A 20344-nucleotide genomic window follows, 5' to 3' on the forward strand; every position below is an offset into this window, starting at 1 on the left:
AGTTTCACTCTGTCACTTAGGCTGGAGTGCAGTGGCATTATCTTGGCTCACTGCAACCTCTGCCTTCCAGTTTCAAGTGATTCTCCTGTCATAGCCTCCTCAGAAGCTGGGATTACAGGTGCCCACCACCAAGCCCAGCTAGTTTTTTGTATTTTCAGTAGAGATGGGGTTTCACCATGTTGGCCAGTCTGGTCTCGAACTCTGACTTCACAATCTGCCTGCCTTGGTCCCCCAAAGTGCTGGGATTACAGGCATGAGCCACCGCGCCCACCCGAAAATGAACTTTTATTCAGCTGTTTTTAAACACTGGGAAGCAAGGTTGCACATTTTACTATAAGTCTTTGAATGAGAAATGATAGCCCCAGGAAATTATCACATATAGGGGAGGTTATATATACACACACAATATACACACAAGTATATGTGTGTGTATGTATAGATTGTATATACATTTATTGATGTATAGTATACGTGATATATTTATACAATAGAAGATTAAGAGTTTAATGACATTAGCAAATAAAACCTAAAAATCTTTATACATATATATAATGAATTCAATCATATAAAATTGAGATAGCAGACTGACAAAATGTATGAAAGATGAAATATTCAGTGGAATGCAGTAAAATAACACTAGAATATCTATTGAGCAGAGAATCATAGTTGTCTTATGAGCTACAAAATTTCCTGTGTCATCCATGTTTTCTAAAATGAATTACTACAATTATGTAAGCATGGACATATTAAAAAATAATTTTCTCTAACTTCCTCTTTTGGCAAAGATGTATACACATGCTGGATTTACCATAATACTAAAGTAAAACAAATCAGACAAAATACATTAAATAATTCTTAAAGTACTGAACATAAGAAAACAAGACAATCATCCCTGAGAGAAAGGAGGTAATCCCTAACATTTCCCATTGTACTTTCTGAATAGGGTTTTCATAACGCAGGACGTGAGGACACAGATGGAGTTTGCCATCTCCCTGAGTAGAGGAGATGATGCTGAGTCCACAGAGACTAAAGTAGCTAAAGTTTGGAGGAAGAAGTAACAGAGAGAACCATTATAATCTAAAAATAATGTCACCCAACTTTTCAGCTGTGTACGTATGAGAAAATGGACGAAAACAGAAAACAAGAAACGACAGACATAACCAATCACAAGGATTAGAGGGAGAAAAGGTATGAACTGAGAATGGCACGAGTCATCACCAGACAGAGTAGAAAACCTCATAATTTGCAAGATTTCTGGTAGACTATTCAGAAAGGCACTACTTGATTAATGGGGCAAAATTAGTCCAAGATTAAGGTTTGCTACAAAACCAATATTCAAAAGAATTAAGTTGTTTTAAGAAAGAGCAAAACTTGACAATATTTATTAGAATGTGAAGCTATTTAGCACTGAACCTAGTAAAACTCACAATGTCTGTAATCCAATCAGAAATTACAGAAAGAGAAAGAAGCAGAAAAATGTGAATTCAAAGAAAAATCTCTTAATTAAAAACAACCCCCAAATAACACCATTGACAGAATTTTAAAAGTTAATAGGCATGCTAACGAGATGCATGTTTAAAAGCATATATATATATATATATATGCCTTACTATATATAATATATATAGTATATTAAAGAACCTTTAAAGAAAAGACTACAAATCAAAGATTAAAAAATATTCTGCGTGACATTAAAGCAGATAAGATGTTGCAGAAAAATAATTAGTGAACTTGTAGATGAAGATGAATCTTCATTTTCATATTCATGATGGAAATGAATTAATTGTTTTATTCTTTTCCTTTTGTCATTTTGAATAGATTCAAAATGTCATTGAATAGATTCAAAATGAGAAAAAGGAAAAGAATGGAAAAAAATAAAGAGACCCAATCAACGGTGTTATTCCTTTAACAAAACTAATATAATCATACTTAAATTCTTTTAAGGAGAAGAGGGTAGGGCAAAACATATTGAAGAAACAACTACCAAAACTGTTCTAAATTTAAGAAAAGGTATACACTCAGAATTGAAGAGGCTCAATTAACTCTAAGTGAAAAAAGAAAGCATACTAGAGTAAGGCACATAATAATTAAACTGCTCAAAACTAGTGACAAAATTAAAAGCATTCGGAGAAACAAATAAAGTAACAAAGATGGAAACAAAGTTAAGCGCACAGGAGCATCTTTACTGTACTGATAAGAAACAATCAAAAAGTCTACATTCAGCAAAAATGTTTAAGAAGAGTGATAAGCCAAAAAAGAAATAAAATAGAATGAAACATACCATATTAACCCAAAGAAGGCAAATAAGAAAGAGGAAACCATAAGAGATGGAAAAATCAGAAAACCAATAGCAAAATGATAATTAAATGTAACAGTATCAATAATCACATTAAATATAAGTGATTTAAACATTTCAATGTAAAGTCACAGAATGTTAAATGAGGTTATAAAGCAAGACCCACCTATGTGCCTATTATACAAGTAATGTTTAAACAAACAAAAAAAACCAGTAATTTAAAAATGGAGTACATTTATTAATATCAGAATGTCATGAAAAATGGCTAAAGCTATACTTAGAAGGAAATTTACATTACTATGACGTACATATTAGAAAAATGCTTGTCTTGAATAAATGACCCCAGCTTGCCAATCAAAAAACAGAAAAGAACAAATAAAAGCCCTAAATAATAAAGAACAAAAAATAATAAAATAGAAAAATATTTTAAAAACATTTGTAAACCCCCCTCTAGTTACTTCCTTTACAGGCAGGGCATCTCTGAAAGAAAGGCAGCAGCCCCAGCCAGGGGCTTACAGATAAAACTCCTGTCTCCCTGGGACCAAGCACCTGGGGTAAGGGGCAGTTGTGGGGGCAGCTTCAGCAGACTTAAACGTTCCTGCCTGAGGGCTCTGAAGAAAGCAGTGGATCTCCCAGCACAGCACTGGAGCTCTGCTAAGGGACAGACTGCCTCCTCAAGTGGGTCACTGACCCCTGTGCCTCCCGACTTGGAGACATGTCCCAGCAGGGGTTGATAGGCAGCTGATATAGAAGAGCTCTGGCTGGCAACTGGCAGGTGCCCCTCTGGGACAAAGCTTCCAGAGGAAGAAACAGGCAGTAATCTTTGTTGTTCTGCAGCCTCCGCTGGTGATACTCAGGCAAACAGGGTCTGGAGCAAACTCCAGCAGACCTGCAGTATAGGGGCCTGACTGTTAGAATGAAAACTAACAAACAGAAAGGAATAGCATCGACATCATCAAAAATAACATCCACAAAACAACCCCATCCAAAGGCTACCAACATCAAAGACAGAAGGTAGATAAATCCACAAAGATGAGGAAAAACCAGCACAAAAAGGCTGAAAATTCCAGAAGCCAGAACACCGCTTCTCCTCCAAAGGATCACAACACCTCATAAGCAAAGAGACAAAACTGGGTGGAGAATGAGTTTGACAAATTGACAGAAGTAGGTTTCAGAAGGTGGGTAATAATAACTCCTCTGAGCTAAAAGAGCATGTTCTAACTGAATGCAAGGAAGTTAAGAACCTTGAAAAATAGATTAGAGGAATTGCCTTTTTTTCCCCCCAATTTATTTATTTTATTGCTTTTTAGGTTTGGGGGTACATGTGAAGAACATGCAAGATTGTTGCATAGGTACACACATGGCAGTGTGATTTGCTGCCTTCCTCCCCATCACCTACATCTGGCATCTCTCCTCTTGTTATCTCTCCCCAGCTCCCCACCCCCACCATCCCTCCCCTATTTCCCCCAACTGACCCCAGTGTGTATTGCTTCCCTCCCTGTGTCCATGTGTTCTCATTGTTCGACACCCACCTATGAGTGAGAACATGCGGTGTTTGATCTTCTGCTCTTCTGTCAGTTTGCTGAGAATGATGATTTCCAGGCTCATCCATGTCCCTACTAAGGACACAAACTCATCATTTTTCATGGCTGCATAATATTCCATGATGTATATGTGCCACATTTTCCCTGTTGAGTCTATCATCGATGGGCATTTGGGTTGGTTCCAGGTCTTTGCTATTGTAATAACCAGTTTAAAGAAGAACATAAATGACCTGATGGAAGTGAAAAACTTCATGAAACGTACACAAGTATCAATAGCCAAATCAATCAAGCAGAAGAAAGAATATCACAGATTGAAGCTCAACTTAATGAAATAAAGCATGAAGACAAGATTACAGAAAAAAGAATGAAAAGGAATGAACAAAGCCTCCAACAAAATAGGACTATGTGTAAAGACCCAACCTACATTTGATTGGTGTACCTGAAAATGATGGGGAGAATGGAACCGAGTTGGAAAACACTCCTTAGGATATCATCCAGGAGAACATCCCCAACCTAGCAAGATGAGTCAACATTCAAATTCAGGAAATACAGAGAACACCACAAAGATACTTCTTGAGAACAGCAACCCCAAAACACATAATCATCAAATTCACCAAGGTTGAAATGAAGGAAAAAATGTTAAGGGAAGCCAGAGAGAAAGGTCGGGGTTATCTACAAAGGGAAGCCCATCAGACTAACAGTGGATCTCTGTGCGGAAACTCTACAAGCCAGAAAAGAGTGGGGGTCAATATTCAATATTCTTATAGAAAAGAATTTTCAACCCAGAATTTCATATCCAGTGAAAGAAGAGTTCGTAAGCAAAGGAGAAATAAAATCCTTTACAGACAAGCAAATGCTAAGAAAGTTTTTCACCGCCAGGCCTGCCTTGCAGGAGCTCCTGAAGGAAGCACTAAACATGGAAAGGAAAAACTACTACTAGCCACTGCAAAAACACAGCAAATTACAAAGACCATCAATACTCTGAAGAAACTGCATCAACTAAGGTGCAAAATAACCAGCTAACATCATAATGACAGGATCAAATTCACACATAACAATATAAACCTTAAACATAAATGGGCTAAATTACCCAATTAAGAGATACAGACTGGCAAATTAAATGAGTCAACACCCATCAGTGTACTGTATTTAGGAGACCCATCTCAGTGCAAAGACATACTTAGGCTCAAAATAAAGGGACGGAGGAATATTTACCAAACAAATACAGAGATTGCAAAAAAAAGCAGAGATTGCAATACTAGTCTCTGATAAAACAGAATTAAACCAACAAAGATCAAGAAAAGACAAAGAAAGGCATTACATAATGATAAAGGGATCCATGCAACAAGAATAGCTAGCTTTCCTAAATATACATGCACCCAATAGAGGAGCACCCAGATTCATAAAGCAAGTTCTTACAGACCTACAAAGAGACTTAGACTCCTACACAAAAATAGTGGGAGATTTTAACACCCCACTGTCAATATTAGACAGATCACCAAGACAGAAAATTAACAAGGATATTCAGGACTTAGCTCCAGATGAAGCAGACCTAATAGACATCTACAGAACTTTCCACCCCAAATTAACAGAATATGCATTCTACTTAGCACCACATCACACTTATTCTAAAATCGGCCATATAATTAGAAGTAAGATACTCCTCGGCAAATGCAAAAGAATGGAAATCATAATGAACTGTCTCTCAGAACACAGTTCAATCAAATTAGAGCTCAGGATTAAGAAACTGATGCAAAACCACACAAGGACACAAAAACTGAACAACCTGCTCTGTAATAACTTATTTATTTACTGGGTAAATAACAAAATTAAAGCAGAAATAAATAAGTGTTTTGAAACCAATGAGAACAAAGATACAACAAACCAGAATCTCTGGGTCACAGCTAAAGCAGTGTTTAGAGGGAAATTTATAGCACCAAATGCCCACAGGAGAAAGTGGGAAAGATCTAAAATCGACACCCCGACATCACAATTAAAAGAACTAGAAAAACTGGGAATGGCAGTTTGTTCTTGATTTGGCTCTCTTTAAGTCTGTTATTGGTGTATAGGAATGCTTGTGATTTTTGCACATTGATTTTGTATCCTGTGACTTTACTGAAGTTGCTTATCAGTTTCAGGAGATTTCGGGCTGAGATGATGAGGTTTTCTAGATATACAATCATGTCATCTGCAAATAGAAGCAATTTGACTTCCTCCTTTCCTATTTGAATGCCATTTATTTCTTTTTCTTGCCTGATTGCTCTGGCTGGAACTTCCAAAACTATATTGAATAGGAGTGGTAAGAGAAAGCATCCTTGTCTAGTGCCAGATTTCAAAGGAAATGCTTCCAATTTTTACCCATTTAGTATGATATTGGCTGTTGGTTTGTCATAAATAGCTTTTATTATTTTGAGATACGTTCTGTCAATATCTAGCTTATTAAGGGTTTTTAGCATAAAAGGCTGTTGAATTTTGTCAAAGGCCTTCTTTGCATCAATTGAGATAATCATGTGGTTTTTGTCTTTGGTTCTGTTTATGTGGTGAATTATGTTTATAGACTTGCATATGTTGAACCAGGCTTGCATCCCTGGGATGAAGCCTGCTTGATCATGGTGGATAAGCTTTTCGATGTGCTGCTTCAATCGGTTTGCCAGTATTTTATTGAAGATTTTTGCATCTATGCTCATCATGGATATTGGCCTGAAATTTTCTTTTCTTGCTGAGTCTCCGTCGGGTTTTGGTATCAGGATGATGTTGGTCTCATAAAATGATTTGGGAAGGATTCCCTCTTTTTGGATTGTTTGGAATTGTTTCAGATGGAATGCTACTAGCTCCTCTTTGTATGCCTGATAGAATTTGGCTGTGAACCCAACTGGATCTGGGCTTTTTTTGGGTGATAGGCTCCTAATTGCTGCCTCAACTTCAGACCTTGTTATTGGTCTATTCAGGGTTTCGACTTCTTCCTGGTTTAGGCTTGGGAGGATGCAAGTGTCCAGGAATTTATTCATTTCTTCCATGTTTACTAGTTTATGTGCATAGAGTTGTTTGTAATAATCTCTGATGATGGTTGGTATTTATGTGGAATCTGTGGTGATATCCCCTTTATTGTTTTTTATTGCATCTATTTGATTCTTGTTTCTTTTTTATTAATCTGGCTAGTGGTCTGTCTATTTTGTTGACCTTTTCAAAAAACCAGCTACTGGATTTATTGATTTTTGAAGGGTTTTTTGTTTCTCTATCTCCTTCAGTATTGCTCTGATCTTAGTTATTTCTTGTCTTCTGCTAGGTTTTGAGTTTTTTTTTTTTTGATCTTGCTCCTCTAGCTCTTTCAATTTTGACAATAGTGTGTCAATTTTAGACCTCTTCTTGCTTCTCATGTGGGCGCTTATTGCAATATACTTTCCTGTAGAGGCTGCTTTAAATGTGTCCCAGAAATTCTGGTATGTTGTGTCTTCATTCTCGTTGGTTTCGAAGAACATCTTTATTTCTGCCTTCATTTCATTGTTTATCCAGTCAACNAAATCAAGAATGAACTGCCATTCACAATTGCTACAAAGAGAATAAAATACCTAGGAATACAACTAACAAGGAATGTAAAGGACCTCTTCAAGGAGAACTACAAATCACTGCTCAGTGAAATAAGAGAGGACACAGACAGATGGAGAAACATTCCATATTCATGGTTAGTAAGAATCAATATCATGAAAATGGCCATACTGCCCAAATTAATTGACAGATTCAATGGTATCCCCATCAAACTACCAATGTCCTTCTTCACAGAACTGGGAAAAAACACCTTAAACTTCATATGGAACCAAAAGAGAGCCCACATAGCCAAGTCAATTCTAAGCAAAAAGAACAAAGCAGGAGGCATCACGCTACCGGACTTCAAACTATACTACAAGGCTACAGTAATCAAAACAGCATGGTACTGGTACCAAAACAGAGATATAGACCAATGGAACAGAACAGAGGCCTCAGAGGCAACAAAACACATCTACAATCATCCGATCTTTGACAAACCTGATGAAAACAAGCAATGGGGAAAGGATTCCCTGTTTAATAAATGGTGTTGGGAAAAACTGGCTAGCCAGGTGCAGAAAGCAGAAACTGGACCCCTTCCTGACACCTTACACTAAAATTAACTCCAGATGGTTTAAAGACTTAAACACAGGACCTAACACCATAAAAATCCTAAAATAAAATCTAGGCAAAACCATTCAGGATATAAGCATAGGCAAGGACTTCATGACCAAAACACCAAAAGCATTGGCAACAAAAGTCAAAATAGACAAATGGGACCTAATCAAACTCCACAGTTTCTTCACAGCAAAAGAAACAATCATTAGAGTGAATTGGCAACCAACAGAATGAGAAAAAATTTTTGCAGTCTACCCATCTGACAAAGGGCTGATAACCAGAATCTGTAAAGAACTAAAACAGATTTACAAGAAAAAAATGAAGAAGCCCATTCAAAAGTGGGTGAAGGTTATGAACAGACACTTTATAAAAGAAGACATACATGAGTCCAACAAACATATGAAAAAATGCTCATCATCACTGATCAGTAGAGAAATGCAAATCAAAACTCCATTGAGATACCATCTCATGCCAGTTACAATGGTGATCATTAAAAAATCTGGGGACATGGCTGGGCGCGGTGGCTCAAGCCTGTAATCCCAGCACTTTGGGAGGCCGAGGCAGGTGGATCACGAGGTCAAGAGATCGAGACCATCCTGGTCAGCACGGCGAAACCCCATCTCTACTAAAAATGCAAAAAATTAGCTGGACATGGTGGCGCGTGCCTGTAATCCCAGCTACTCAGGAGGCTGAGGCAGGAGAATTGCCTGAACCCAGGAGGCGGAGGTTGCGGTGAGCCGAGATCGCGCCATTGCACTCCAGCCTTGGTAACAAGAGCGAAACTCCGTCCCCCAAAAAAAAAAATCTGGAGACAACAGATGCTGGAGAGGATGTGGAGAATTAGAAACACTTTTACACTGTTGGTGGGAGTGTAAATTAGTTCAACCATTGAGGAAGACAGTGTGGCAATTCCTCAAGGACCTAGAAATAGAAATTCCATTTGACCCAGCAATCCCATTACTGGGTATATATCCAAAGAATTATAAATCGTTCTACTATAAGGACACATGCACACGAATGTTCATTGCAGCACAGTTTACAATAGCAAAGACCTGGAACCAACCCAAATGCCCGTCAATGATAGACTGGACAGGGAAAATGCAGCACATATACACCATGGAACACTATGCAGCATTCAAAAATGATGAGTTTGTGTCCTTTGTAGGGATGTGGATGAACCTGGAAACCATCATTCTCAGCAAACTGACACAAGAACAGAAAATCAAACACTGCATGTTCTCACTCATAGGCGAGTGTTGAACAATGAGAGCACATGGACACAGGGAGGGGAGCATCACACACTGGGGTCTGTTGGGGTGAAATGGGGGAGGGACAGTGGGGGATAGGGATTTGGGGAGAAATGGCATTGGGAGAAATGCCAGATATAGGTGATGGGGAGGAAGGCAGCAAATCACACTGCCATGTGTGTACCTATGCACCAACCTTGCATGTTCTTCACATATACTCCAAAACCTAAATGCAATTAAAAAATTAAAATTAAACAAAAAGAACTAGAGAAACAAGAACAAACAATTTCAAAAGCTCGCAGAAGACAATAAATCTAAGATCAGAGCAGAACTGAAGGAGATAGAGACACAAAAAAAACCCTCAAAGAAACATGAATCCAGGAGCTGGTCTTTTGGAAAGAAATAGATACACTGCTAGGCAGTCTAATGAAGAAGAAAAGAGAGAAGAATCAAGTAGACACAATAAAAAATAATAAAGGGGGTATCATCACTGATCCCATAGAAATACAGACCATCATCAGAGAATACTATAAACACCTCTATGCAAATAAACTAGAAAATCAAGAAGAAATGGATAAATTCCCAGACACATACATTTTCCCAAGACTAAACCAGGTAGAAATCAAATCCCTGAATTGACCAATAACAAGTTCTGAAATTGAGGCAGTAATTAATAGCCTCCCAACAAAAAAGAGTCCAGGACTAAACAGATTCACAGCCAAATTCTACCAGAGAGACAAAGAAGAGCTGGTACCATTCCTTCTGAAAAAGGTTTTCTATTCCCAACAATAGAAAAAGAGGGATTGCTCCCTAACTCATTTTATGAGGCCAGCATCATCCTGATATCAAAACCTGGCAGAGGGATAACAAAAAAAGAAAATTTCAGGCCAATATCACTGATGAACGCCGATGCGACAATCCTCAATAAAATACTGGCAAACCGAATCCAGCAGCCCATGCAAAAGCTTATCCACCACAATCAAGTTGGCTTCATCCGTGGGATGCAAAGCTGGTTCAACGTATGCAAATCAATAAATGTAATCCATCACATAAACAGAACCAATGACAAAAACTACATGATTATCTCAATAGATGTAGAAAAAACCTTTGACAAAATTCAACAATCCTTCATGCTAAAAAACTCTTTATACTCTATGTACTGATGGAACACATCTCAAAATAATAAGAGCTACTTATGACAACCCCACAGTTAATATTATACATACTGAATGGGCAAAAGCTGGAAGCATTTTCTTTGAAAACCAGCAAAAGACAAGGATTGTCCTCTCTCACCACTCCTATTCAACATAGTATTTGAAATTCTGGCCAGGGCAATCATATTCAAATAGTAAGAGAGAATGTCAAACAGTCTGTATTTGCAGATGTATTGTATATTTAGAAAACCCCATTTTCTCAGCTCAAAATCTCCTTAAGCTGATAAGTAACTTTAACAAAGTCTCAAGATACAAAATCAATATGTAAAAATCATAAGCGTTTTTATACCCAAAAATATACGAACAGAGAGCCAAATCATGAGTAAACCTCCATTCATAATTGCTACAAAGAGAATAAAATACCTAGGAATACAACTTACAAGGGATTTCAAGGATCTCTTCAAGGAGAACCACAAACCACTGCTCAAGGAAATAAGACAGGACACAAAGAAATGGAAAAATATTGAATGCTCATGGATAGGAAGAATCAATAGCATGAAAGTGGCTATACTGCCCAAAGTAATTTATAGATTAAATGCTACCCCCATCAAGCTACCATTGACTTTCTTCACAGAATTGGAAAAAAAGACTTTAAATTTCATGTGGAACCAAAGAAGAGCACATATAGCCAAGGCATTCCTAAGCAAAAAGAACAGAGCTGGAGGCATCATGCTACCTGACTTTATACTTCAAGGCTACAGTAACCAAAACATCATGATACTGGTACCAAAGCATATATATATATACATATATATAGACCAGTGGAACAGAACAGAGGTCTCTCTCAGAAATAACGTCACCCATCAACAACCATCTGATCTTTGACAAGCCTGACAAAAGCCAGCAATGGGAAAAGGATTCCCTATTTTAAAAATGATGTTGGAAAAACTAGCTAGCCATATACAGAAAACTGAAACTGGACCATTTTCTTATACCTTATTCAAAAATTAACTCAGGATGGGTCAATGACATAAACATAGGACCTAAAACCATAAACACCCTCGAAGAAAACCTAGGCAATACCATTCAGGACATAGTCATGGGCAAAAGCTTCATGACTTAACAAAAGCAATGGCAACAAAAACCAGAATTGACAAATGGAATCTAATTAAACTAAAGAGCTTCTGCACAGTAAAAGAAACTATCATCAGAGTGAACAGACAACCTACAGAATGGGAGAAAATTTTTGCAATTTATCCATCTGACAAAGAGCTGATATCCAGAATTTACAAGGAACTTGAACAAATTTACAAGAAAAAGAAAACATCAAGAAGTGGACAAAGAATATGAACAGATATTCTAAAATGAGTGGAGAGATATGTACTGTTTGTGAGTTAATATACTCCACATTATTATAATATCAATTCTGCCTACATTTATCTACAGACTAAACACAGTCTCAGTAAAATCCCAGTGGATGCTTTTATAGAAATTGGCATGTCAAAATGCAAGGGTCCTAGAAAAACTGACAACTGTAAAACAGGAAAAAAACATTAAGTGACAAAAACAATCTCCTTTCACAGTTTTTTACAAAGCTATACAAAATGTATTTTTGTAGACATAGACAAATAGTGAATTGGAGTAAAATGATGTCCAGAGATAGATTCATACATGCAACAAAAGTATATAAATAATTCAGTGGAGGAATACGGTATTCATTTCAACAATAAAAATGTTGAAAATAGTATATTACCAAATACAAAAAAGAAAAGAACTTTGATCCATACCACACACCATATACAACATTAACTTAAAATTGATCATAGATCTATATTTATATCTATATTTATATCTATGATATAAAATAAATACAATATTGCCCTGAATTAGGCAGTAAAATCTTCATCCATTATAAAAGTTGATAAATTACATTTCATTAAAATGAAGAACTTTCATTTACTGAAAGTCAGTTTAAAAGAATATAAATTCAAGCCATTGACTGGTAAAAACCAGTATGGTCAACGGTTACTCTTCTAGATATTTACCCACGAGAAATGAAAGCCTGTGGCTATCCGATGATGCAGAGGTGTGTACATGTGTACTCGCATACATATTTGTATAAATATAATATTCCAGGGTTGGAAACAATCCAAAACGCCTATTAACAAGTGAGTGGATAAGAAAATTGTTATATTTTTATATGCTGAAGGGCTATTTAGCTGTTAAAGGAAGAAAACTATTCATGCACTCAACAAGAATGAACACACATGATTCATTTACATAGAATTCTAGAAAATCCAATCTATTGGCTGGGCTCAGTAGCTCACTCCTGTAATTCCAGAACTTTGGGAGGCCTAGGTGGGTTGATCACCTGAGGTTGGGAGTTCAAGATCACCCTGACCAACATGGAGAAACCCCGTCTGTATTAAAAATACAAATATTAGCTGGACATGGTGGTGCATGCCTGCAATCCCAGCTGCTGGGAAGGCTGAGGCAGGAGAATAGCTTGAACTTAGAAGGCAAAGGTGGCGGTGAGCCTAGATCGCACCATTGCACTCCAGCCTGGGCAACAAGAGCAAGATTTCATCTCAAAAATTAAAAAAAAGAAAGGAAAGAAAGAAAGAGAGAGAGAAAGAAAGACAAAGAGAGAAAGAAAGGAAAGAAAGAAAGAAAGAAAAAGATGAAAGAAAGAAAGAAAGAAGAAAGAAAGAAAGAAAGAAAGAAAGAAAGAAAGAAAGAAAGAAAGAAAGAAAGAAAGAAAGAAAGAAAGAAAAGAAAGAAAGAAGGAAGAAAGAAAGAGAGGAGGAAGGGAGGGAGGGAGGGAAGGAAGGAAAGAAGGAAGGAAGGGAGGGAGGGAGGAAGGAAGGAAGGAAAGAAAAGAAAATTGAATCTACTGAAAGAAAGTAGATCAGTGTTATACTCATATACTTTACATTTATGCCATTTGCTGCAGGTCAGTTACACCTCAATGATGCTATTAAAAGAATGGAAATAAAACCATAGTTTCCTAAGATAATATATATAGTGTTTATGAAATTCCATTTTGTAGTCCTGGAAAATAATTGGACCAAAGTCATAGGGACAAAAGCCATGTTTTGCTTCCTACATAATTTTGCCCTTGAGAGCTTTGCTTGATACCACCGAGATCTGCTGAATTTGTCTACAAACGAACAGCATCATATTAATTACTTCTACCTCATAATCAAGTCACAGAGAAACCACATACTGTATATTTGATAACAAATTGGATTTCTACCCAGATGTCCGCAAATCATTTGCACTCTGTCCTTGGGAAAATTACCTGAATTTTTTTCATCTCAGTTTATTCTTCTGTAAAATTGGAGTGGTAATAATTGTGCCTGCCTTATACATTGTGATGAAGCCTAAATGAGCCAATAAATATAAACTTCTAAACAGTTTCCACTTCAGAGCAAGGGCTAAATACATGATGAACACTATTTTATGGAAGAAAGAGTAGACAAAATGTTTAAGACAGTCTAGATGTCATGAATTTGATGCTGCAATTTGACTAAAGAACATGTATGTTGTTGCTTATGTAGGACTTACTGAGAAGATGAAAACATTTGTTCAGAAAGGAATGCTAAAGAACTGACAAAGCTTCGTGGGACCCCTGATCTGAATAAATGAACAAATACCCTTGGTGATATAGAAGGGGAATCATTCCTCTTGCGAGGTACCCAACATTTATTGAATTCCTAATATGCACATATGCTAGATGGATGAAGAAAAGATACATGTATTATTATAAATATTTGGTCTCATTCAGACTCAAAAATATTCAATTGTCCAGCAATTACATGGTTCATTATCTAAGTTGATATAATGTCATTGTTTACATTTTTCTGATAATATGTGATTGCATTGAAAAAAGTTACAATCTATTACTTTTAAAATGAATGTAGGATTTCAAGCATAAACATTGGGTGCAACAAACGCTAAGGAGAAATAAAGGAACAACCAACATTGATGACTTTTTTCGAAACATGACAAAAACTGTCAATAACAGACACTTATTGAGCATGTGTAGCTACTGGTATAAACAACCCCTTATCCTTTAAAAAAAAATGGATGAATGCCGATTTCCATCTCAGTACTGCAGGAAACTTAAAAATAATTTATACTTTTACCTAATAAGCGTGCATACAAGAGACGCCAACACCAAGCAGTCATATACCATTTCAGTGAAACACAAATCTACATTGCTTTGGATATGAACATGCTAGTACATATACATTGATCATTGGAAAATTAGATTACTTCTCCATTTTGCTTCAAGAGTTTTACTTTAAGCAATATGAATATTTTAAATTAAACATTTTATGTATACCGATAAAAATTCTGCCAGAGTAAAATAATCTCCAATATTAACAAGAAGTTATGTTTCAAAAATGATGTTAAACAATATACAAAATGCATAATTTGGCATTAATAATTTATTTTTAAAAAACAGATGAACAGGGAATCATAATGTAATAAACCTAAAGCTAACTCAAATTTTCAAGCTAATATCAGCTTTGGGCATTGACTACAGATTGGATTTTATGGACTGTTTCTTAATTACAAAGGTTAGCATGTTTAATAATATATTAATCTGACCAACAAATTAAATCATCATTAAAATATATTTAGTGCAACAAATTGCTTTGTGAATTAACATATTTGGATAGTCCTAAAATGAAAATTAAATAGTTATATATTTAGTATCGTGATTATTAATTTGCTATGTGTAAAGGACATGAAATTAATTTAACCACTTATTTTCCCTAACTATTTAAATTTTAAGCAAAATTTTAGGTAATTTATTAGCCATATGTTTGATAGGTTAATGTATTGTCCGCCTCTTCAGCTGTCAATATATTCCTCCACTCATCCACCTATCATCCACCCCATGCATAAATTTCTATATGCTCCAACTGTATTTAAATTCCCCTTTGAACAATATATGAGATTTATTTATGTTTCTGGTATATTTAAAACCTATAAAATGGTAAAAAGTTATTTGAAATTTTGAAAGATGTTATACTATACAAATTAACACTTTTATCTTTCTACTGACTTAAATGTCATCCATTTAGCAATACTCTGTGTTTTGGGAATATAACTGACATAATATTATTCAAAAATGTTATGTGTTAGGCCTTAGTTGATACAGAGAGGGGGCTATCACACACCGGGACCTGTTAGTGGGTGGGGAAATAGGTCAGGGATAGCATTGTGAGAAATACCTAATATAGATTATGAGTTGATAGGTGCAGGAAACCACAATGGCACATGTATACCTAGGCAACAAACCTGCACCTTCTGCACATGTATCCCAGAACTTAAAGTATATATATATATATACTTTAAAGTATAACTTAAAGTATAACTTAAAGTATATATATATATATATATATATATACACACACACACACATACATACACACACACACATATATATATGAACAATATTCAAAAGAAACTATTTCATCATTTCTAAGATAACATATTTTTTTCTAATTTATTTATTTCATTACTTTTTTGAACTTTTATTTAACCAAGAGAGACAGTGAGACAAGAACTACACCAACGATAAAGGAATTAAAATCATCGACTCTGGACTTAAACTTCCTGGTTCTTAAACCCAGCTTTGCTAATAAACATTGGGCAAATAATTTAAGTACTCGGTGCCTTAGTTTTATTGTCTCCAGAAAAATACTATAATACTATCTACCTTGTACCCAGAGCATATCAAAGACAGCCAAGCTAAGAATTTGTGCTCTGGAAGAGTTCGATAGTATTACTATGCTTGATTATACATTGTGCAACCTTTTTTTCCCCACACAGTTTGTAAAGGGTGAGATTATTATATTTCTTTTTTTTCTTTCTAATAGGTTATTGTATTTCTAAAAACATAAATATTTTCAAGCACTTACTTTATTAAATTGTTCCTGGCATCTGGGTCGTACGCTGTAACCTGTCCAATGATGCTGCCCTCCTTTACATCTTCATCTACTTCTATCAAGTAAGAGACTTTGCTGAACACAGGAGGTTCATCTATATCTTCCACAGATATTTTGACCACAGCCGTGTCTTTGAAAGGTCCCAGGTGTAAGAATCGTGGATCAGGGTGAGTGTTGCTGGCATCCACTCTTAAAGTGTAGAGCATTTTATTTTCAAAATCTAAATTCTGAAGTTAAATGAAAGAAATTAGCATAATTCAGAAGATGTGACAATGGAAGACAATTTCAAATTTTAATAGCCAGCAATCCTGATTATACAAACAATTTTGTTCAAATTACTTTCTCAATTGTTGCTTCATAGGTATATAAAATAAATTTGTAAGTATTTGTTTCACCATATACTTATAGAGGGTTAATTTACTATAATGGAATACACATTGAGACTGAGTCTCACTTAGTAGTATACTTCAATTTTTTGGTGACAGGTAAATGAAGTACTATCTAATGCATTTTTATACATCATGTATTGTCATTACTAAATTTATACAATTATAGTCAGAGGAAAAATATAAAATAGAAGTATAGAATAAAAGTTATTTCTATTTTATTAAAAAATTTAAGCACTTGTGGAAAGTAAGATATAAATAAAAAGTGAAATAAGAACAATATGAAATGATCAATATTGAGCTGTATTATTAGATGTAAAGATTCAGAATGTCCTCCCACACTGCATTGAAAATTGAGGCAACCAACAGAAAACATAAGGTATCTTCAAGTTTCATTTATTTAAATAGATCACCACACTTACAATGGAAGTATTTTGAAAAGTGCATGAAATAATGATAGCTGCATGTCTATTTTTCCCTCTATGGAGAAATATAAAACAAGTACCTTTAAGTTTATCTAATTTTAATTTGACTGTTGTCTAGTGTAAGCATGAGCCGCTGAGGTTTATAAGTGCCAATGATGAAGACATTTAACTTGTTTGAAGTGAGATCACCAGTATTCCCACTTATCTTAAGGATAGACAGCATGTAAAAGATGGGGGAAAATAAATCCCAGGCTTTTCTTCCCTTTACTGAAAAGCAAAAATAAATCATAAAGCACTCAATGAAAAAGTGAAGACAGTGAAAAGAAACCTGTTTGACAGTTATAATCCCTTCCTGTGTATCCTTGTCAGTGATGACATCGAACATGTCTGCACCATCTCCTTCAGCAATGCTATATTCCATCTCTGCATTTGGCCCCACGTCAGGGTCATTGGCTTTTATCCTTCCAAGATGAGTTCCAAGAGGTACAGACTCAGGAGAATTAAATTGATACGTACCTATAAGTTAAGTAAGAGCTGTTTTGACACTTCATCTTTAGATAACATTATTTCATTACCTCTGCATTTTTCACTTAAACATATTAATTTTAAATAGAGCTTTTATGCACTTGAATTGTAAGCTGTCAAAAATTATATATTTGTTAGGTTGGAAAAATAATTTATAACAGCAGAACACTCTCATTTTATAAAGGAGAAGTGTAAGTCCCAAAAACGGAGAAGATTATTTAGACAATTGATGGTAGGCATGATATAAGAATCTAGAAGAAAAACAATTATTTACTGCTCATCTGGGGCTTTCAAAATGGTCATCACACATTTTTTACATGTACTCAATTATTTTATAAAAATGCATTTATTATTTTATTCTGAATTGGGAATGAAAAATAATGCCATACAGACCAATGCATCTTTTCTTTGCCTGTTTGTTTTTAGTTTTAATATCTTTTAGTGGGGCACGGATTTTTCTATTTTGTGTATGTTCAGCCAAGCATTATATTGTATCCTGCTGTCCCTAAAAACATTTTAGTTTGTGGTTACCTATTTAAGAGGCAACAGGAAAAAGAAAATTTTAATGTTAATGAAGGTCAGAAATAGTTTTGAACATTTACACTGTACTGCAGTCTATACAAGGTTAAAGGGCTTATATGCTAATTTACTTAATCCTCACACTAGTCCAAAAAGGATCAATTTACCTACATCATCTTGAGGGGCAGGCCTTAATAAGGAAATTACCCTGAAGATTTGGGAAAGGGAAAATGCAAAGCTAATTCTTTCTGACTTCAAAGTCTATATTATTTCCAGTTTATTTGGTGGTTGAGAATATGAGTATATAAAACCAACTGCCTGGGTTTGAATTCTTACCACCTTGCCAGTTAGTTAAATTCTCTGAACTTTGATGTCCACATCTAAGAAATAACAATGATAATGATAGTAATTCATCATAGGTCTATTTTTTGGAATACATAAATTTAGCTCTGGGTCTAGTCGTTAGTATTTTATTATTATTATCACTGTTCCAAACCTTTTGTTAACATTATTATAGATAACAGAATTACAGAATGTCAATACATTAAGAATTCACCAAGCAATACACTTTATAAAGAATTATGAATGCAGGATTTAAGTTTATGTTATTTAGGCTTATTATTTGTGTTCTTGGCAAACTTTATCTGTATCATATGAATATGTCCATCAATCAAATTTCGACAAAACATTTTAAATCTAATTGACCTGGAAAAATGTTTTACTGTATTGAGATTAGTGATAAGAATTTAAATTTCAGCTTTTAACTGAATATTTTGAGATAGGGCTCCTCATATATTTATTCACTGCAACGTAACAAATTTCAGCAGAGAATGGAAATCTTTTTCTGCAGGACATCAGCAAATGCAAAGCATCCATGGTTTAATGTCCACCCTAAAATGATGACAACTCAAAGAATGTTAACTGATGTAATTTTCATAACTTGGTAAAAGAGATACTACCAAACTTGAATATCTCTAAAATACCCTCTGAAACATAGTAAACCATAATTCTATGGGACACTAAGAAAATATAAACATGATGCTAAATAAGCCAATCTGCACTGATGTTTTTAAAATATCAAGAAGTCATTGTGTCTTACGATAATGTCCACCAAAAGCATTCAGAATCCAGGTGAACAGATTAACTTCTCCTATGGATATCGGCCAGACTCTCCACTTGGCCATCTTAGTGCTTAAACCATTTTCTCAGCCAGGTGAGGTTGCTCACACCTGTAATCCCAGCACTTTCAGAGGCTGAGGCAGGTGGATCACGAGGTCAAGAGATTGAAACCATTCTGGCCAACATGGTGAAACCCAACTCTACTAAAAATACAAAAATTAGCTAGGCGTGGTGGTGCATACCTGCAGTCCCAGCTACTCAGGAGGCTGGGGCAACAGAATCGCTTGAAACCCAGAATCCATTATAATTGATTTCAGGATCAATTAGAGAAGACATTGTAAGTTTTACATACAAACAAAGTAACTGAAGTAAGACAAGTGAAAGACACAGTATTTGAATCCAGATAGCCAGACAAGAGAGCCCATAATCCTAACCAAGAAGCAGATTCAGAGGAAAATCTTAAGATGATCATAGTGAATATTGAGAAAGGATGTCTGGAAAACTTTGTAACACTTCAAAATTAGAAGAGCTAATTAAAAAGTTACCAGGGAAAAGTAATACTTTGTTTTCTCCCATTGCGTACTCAAAAAAATGATGAAAATAATCACCATCGCTATTTGTGGGAAATCGTGATTTTTTTTTCTTTTTTTTTTTTGGCAGAGGAATGAATTGTGGTTTTGCCATTATGCATAAACCAGTAGCAAAACTACAAGTATGAAGTGTGAATGTTAAACTCTATTAGTGGTGTGTTCGAGAAGTTTTTGGACATGAGATCACTGAAACATTCCTTACTCTGTGGAAATCGAGGAGGATTGTTATTGACATCTGTCAGCGTGATGTTGACTGTGGTCGTTCCAGAAAGGCCTCCCATCTGGCCGCCCATGTCTTTGGCCTGTATAACAACCTGGTACTGCTCTCTATTTTCTCTGCTCATGTCTGGTAATGCAGTTTTTATTATACCTTTTGAAAAAAGTTGACACAAGTTTTGCAATTAAATCACTGAATTTTAAAATTAAGCTAGACAAA

At 35.4% G+C, this 20344-nt stretch overlaps 1 protein-coding gene across 1 annotated transcript in view; it reads right to left on the reverse strand.

Moving 5' to 3' along the window:
* The window catches only part of CDH9 (cadherin 9), a 159607-nt gene that overhangs the window by 15803 nt on the left and 123460 nt on the right, over positions 1–20344 (reverse strand). Inside the window, exons 5-7 of the mRNA XM_017501017.2 lie at positions 20111–20278; positions 17484–17671; positions 16318–16571 (exon numbers count right to left, since the gene is read on the reverse strand). Coding sequence (XP_017356506.1) covers positions 16318–16571; positions 17484–17671; positions 20111–20278 — 610 coding nt within the window. The remainder of the gene's footprint in view (positions 1–16317; positions 16572–17483; positions 17672–20110; positions 20279–20344) is intronic.

The sequence above is a fragment of the Cebus imitator genome, unplaced genomic scaffold (genome assembly GCF_001604975.1).
Source record: "Cebus imitator isolate Cc_AM_T3 unplaced genomic scaffold, Cebus_imitator-1.0 Scaffold276, whole genome shotgun sequence".
Classification (NCBI taxonomy): domain Eukaryota; kingdom Metazoa; phylum Chordata; class Mammalia; order Primates; family Cebidae; genus Cebus; species Cebus imitator.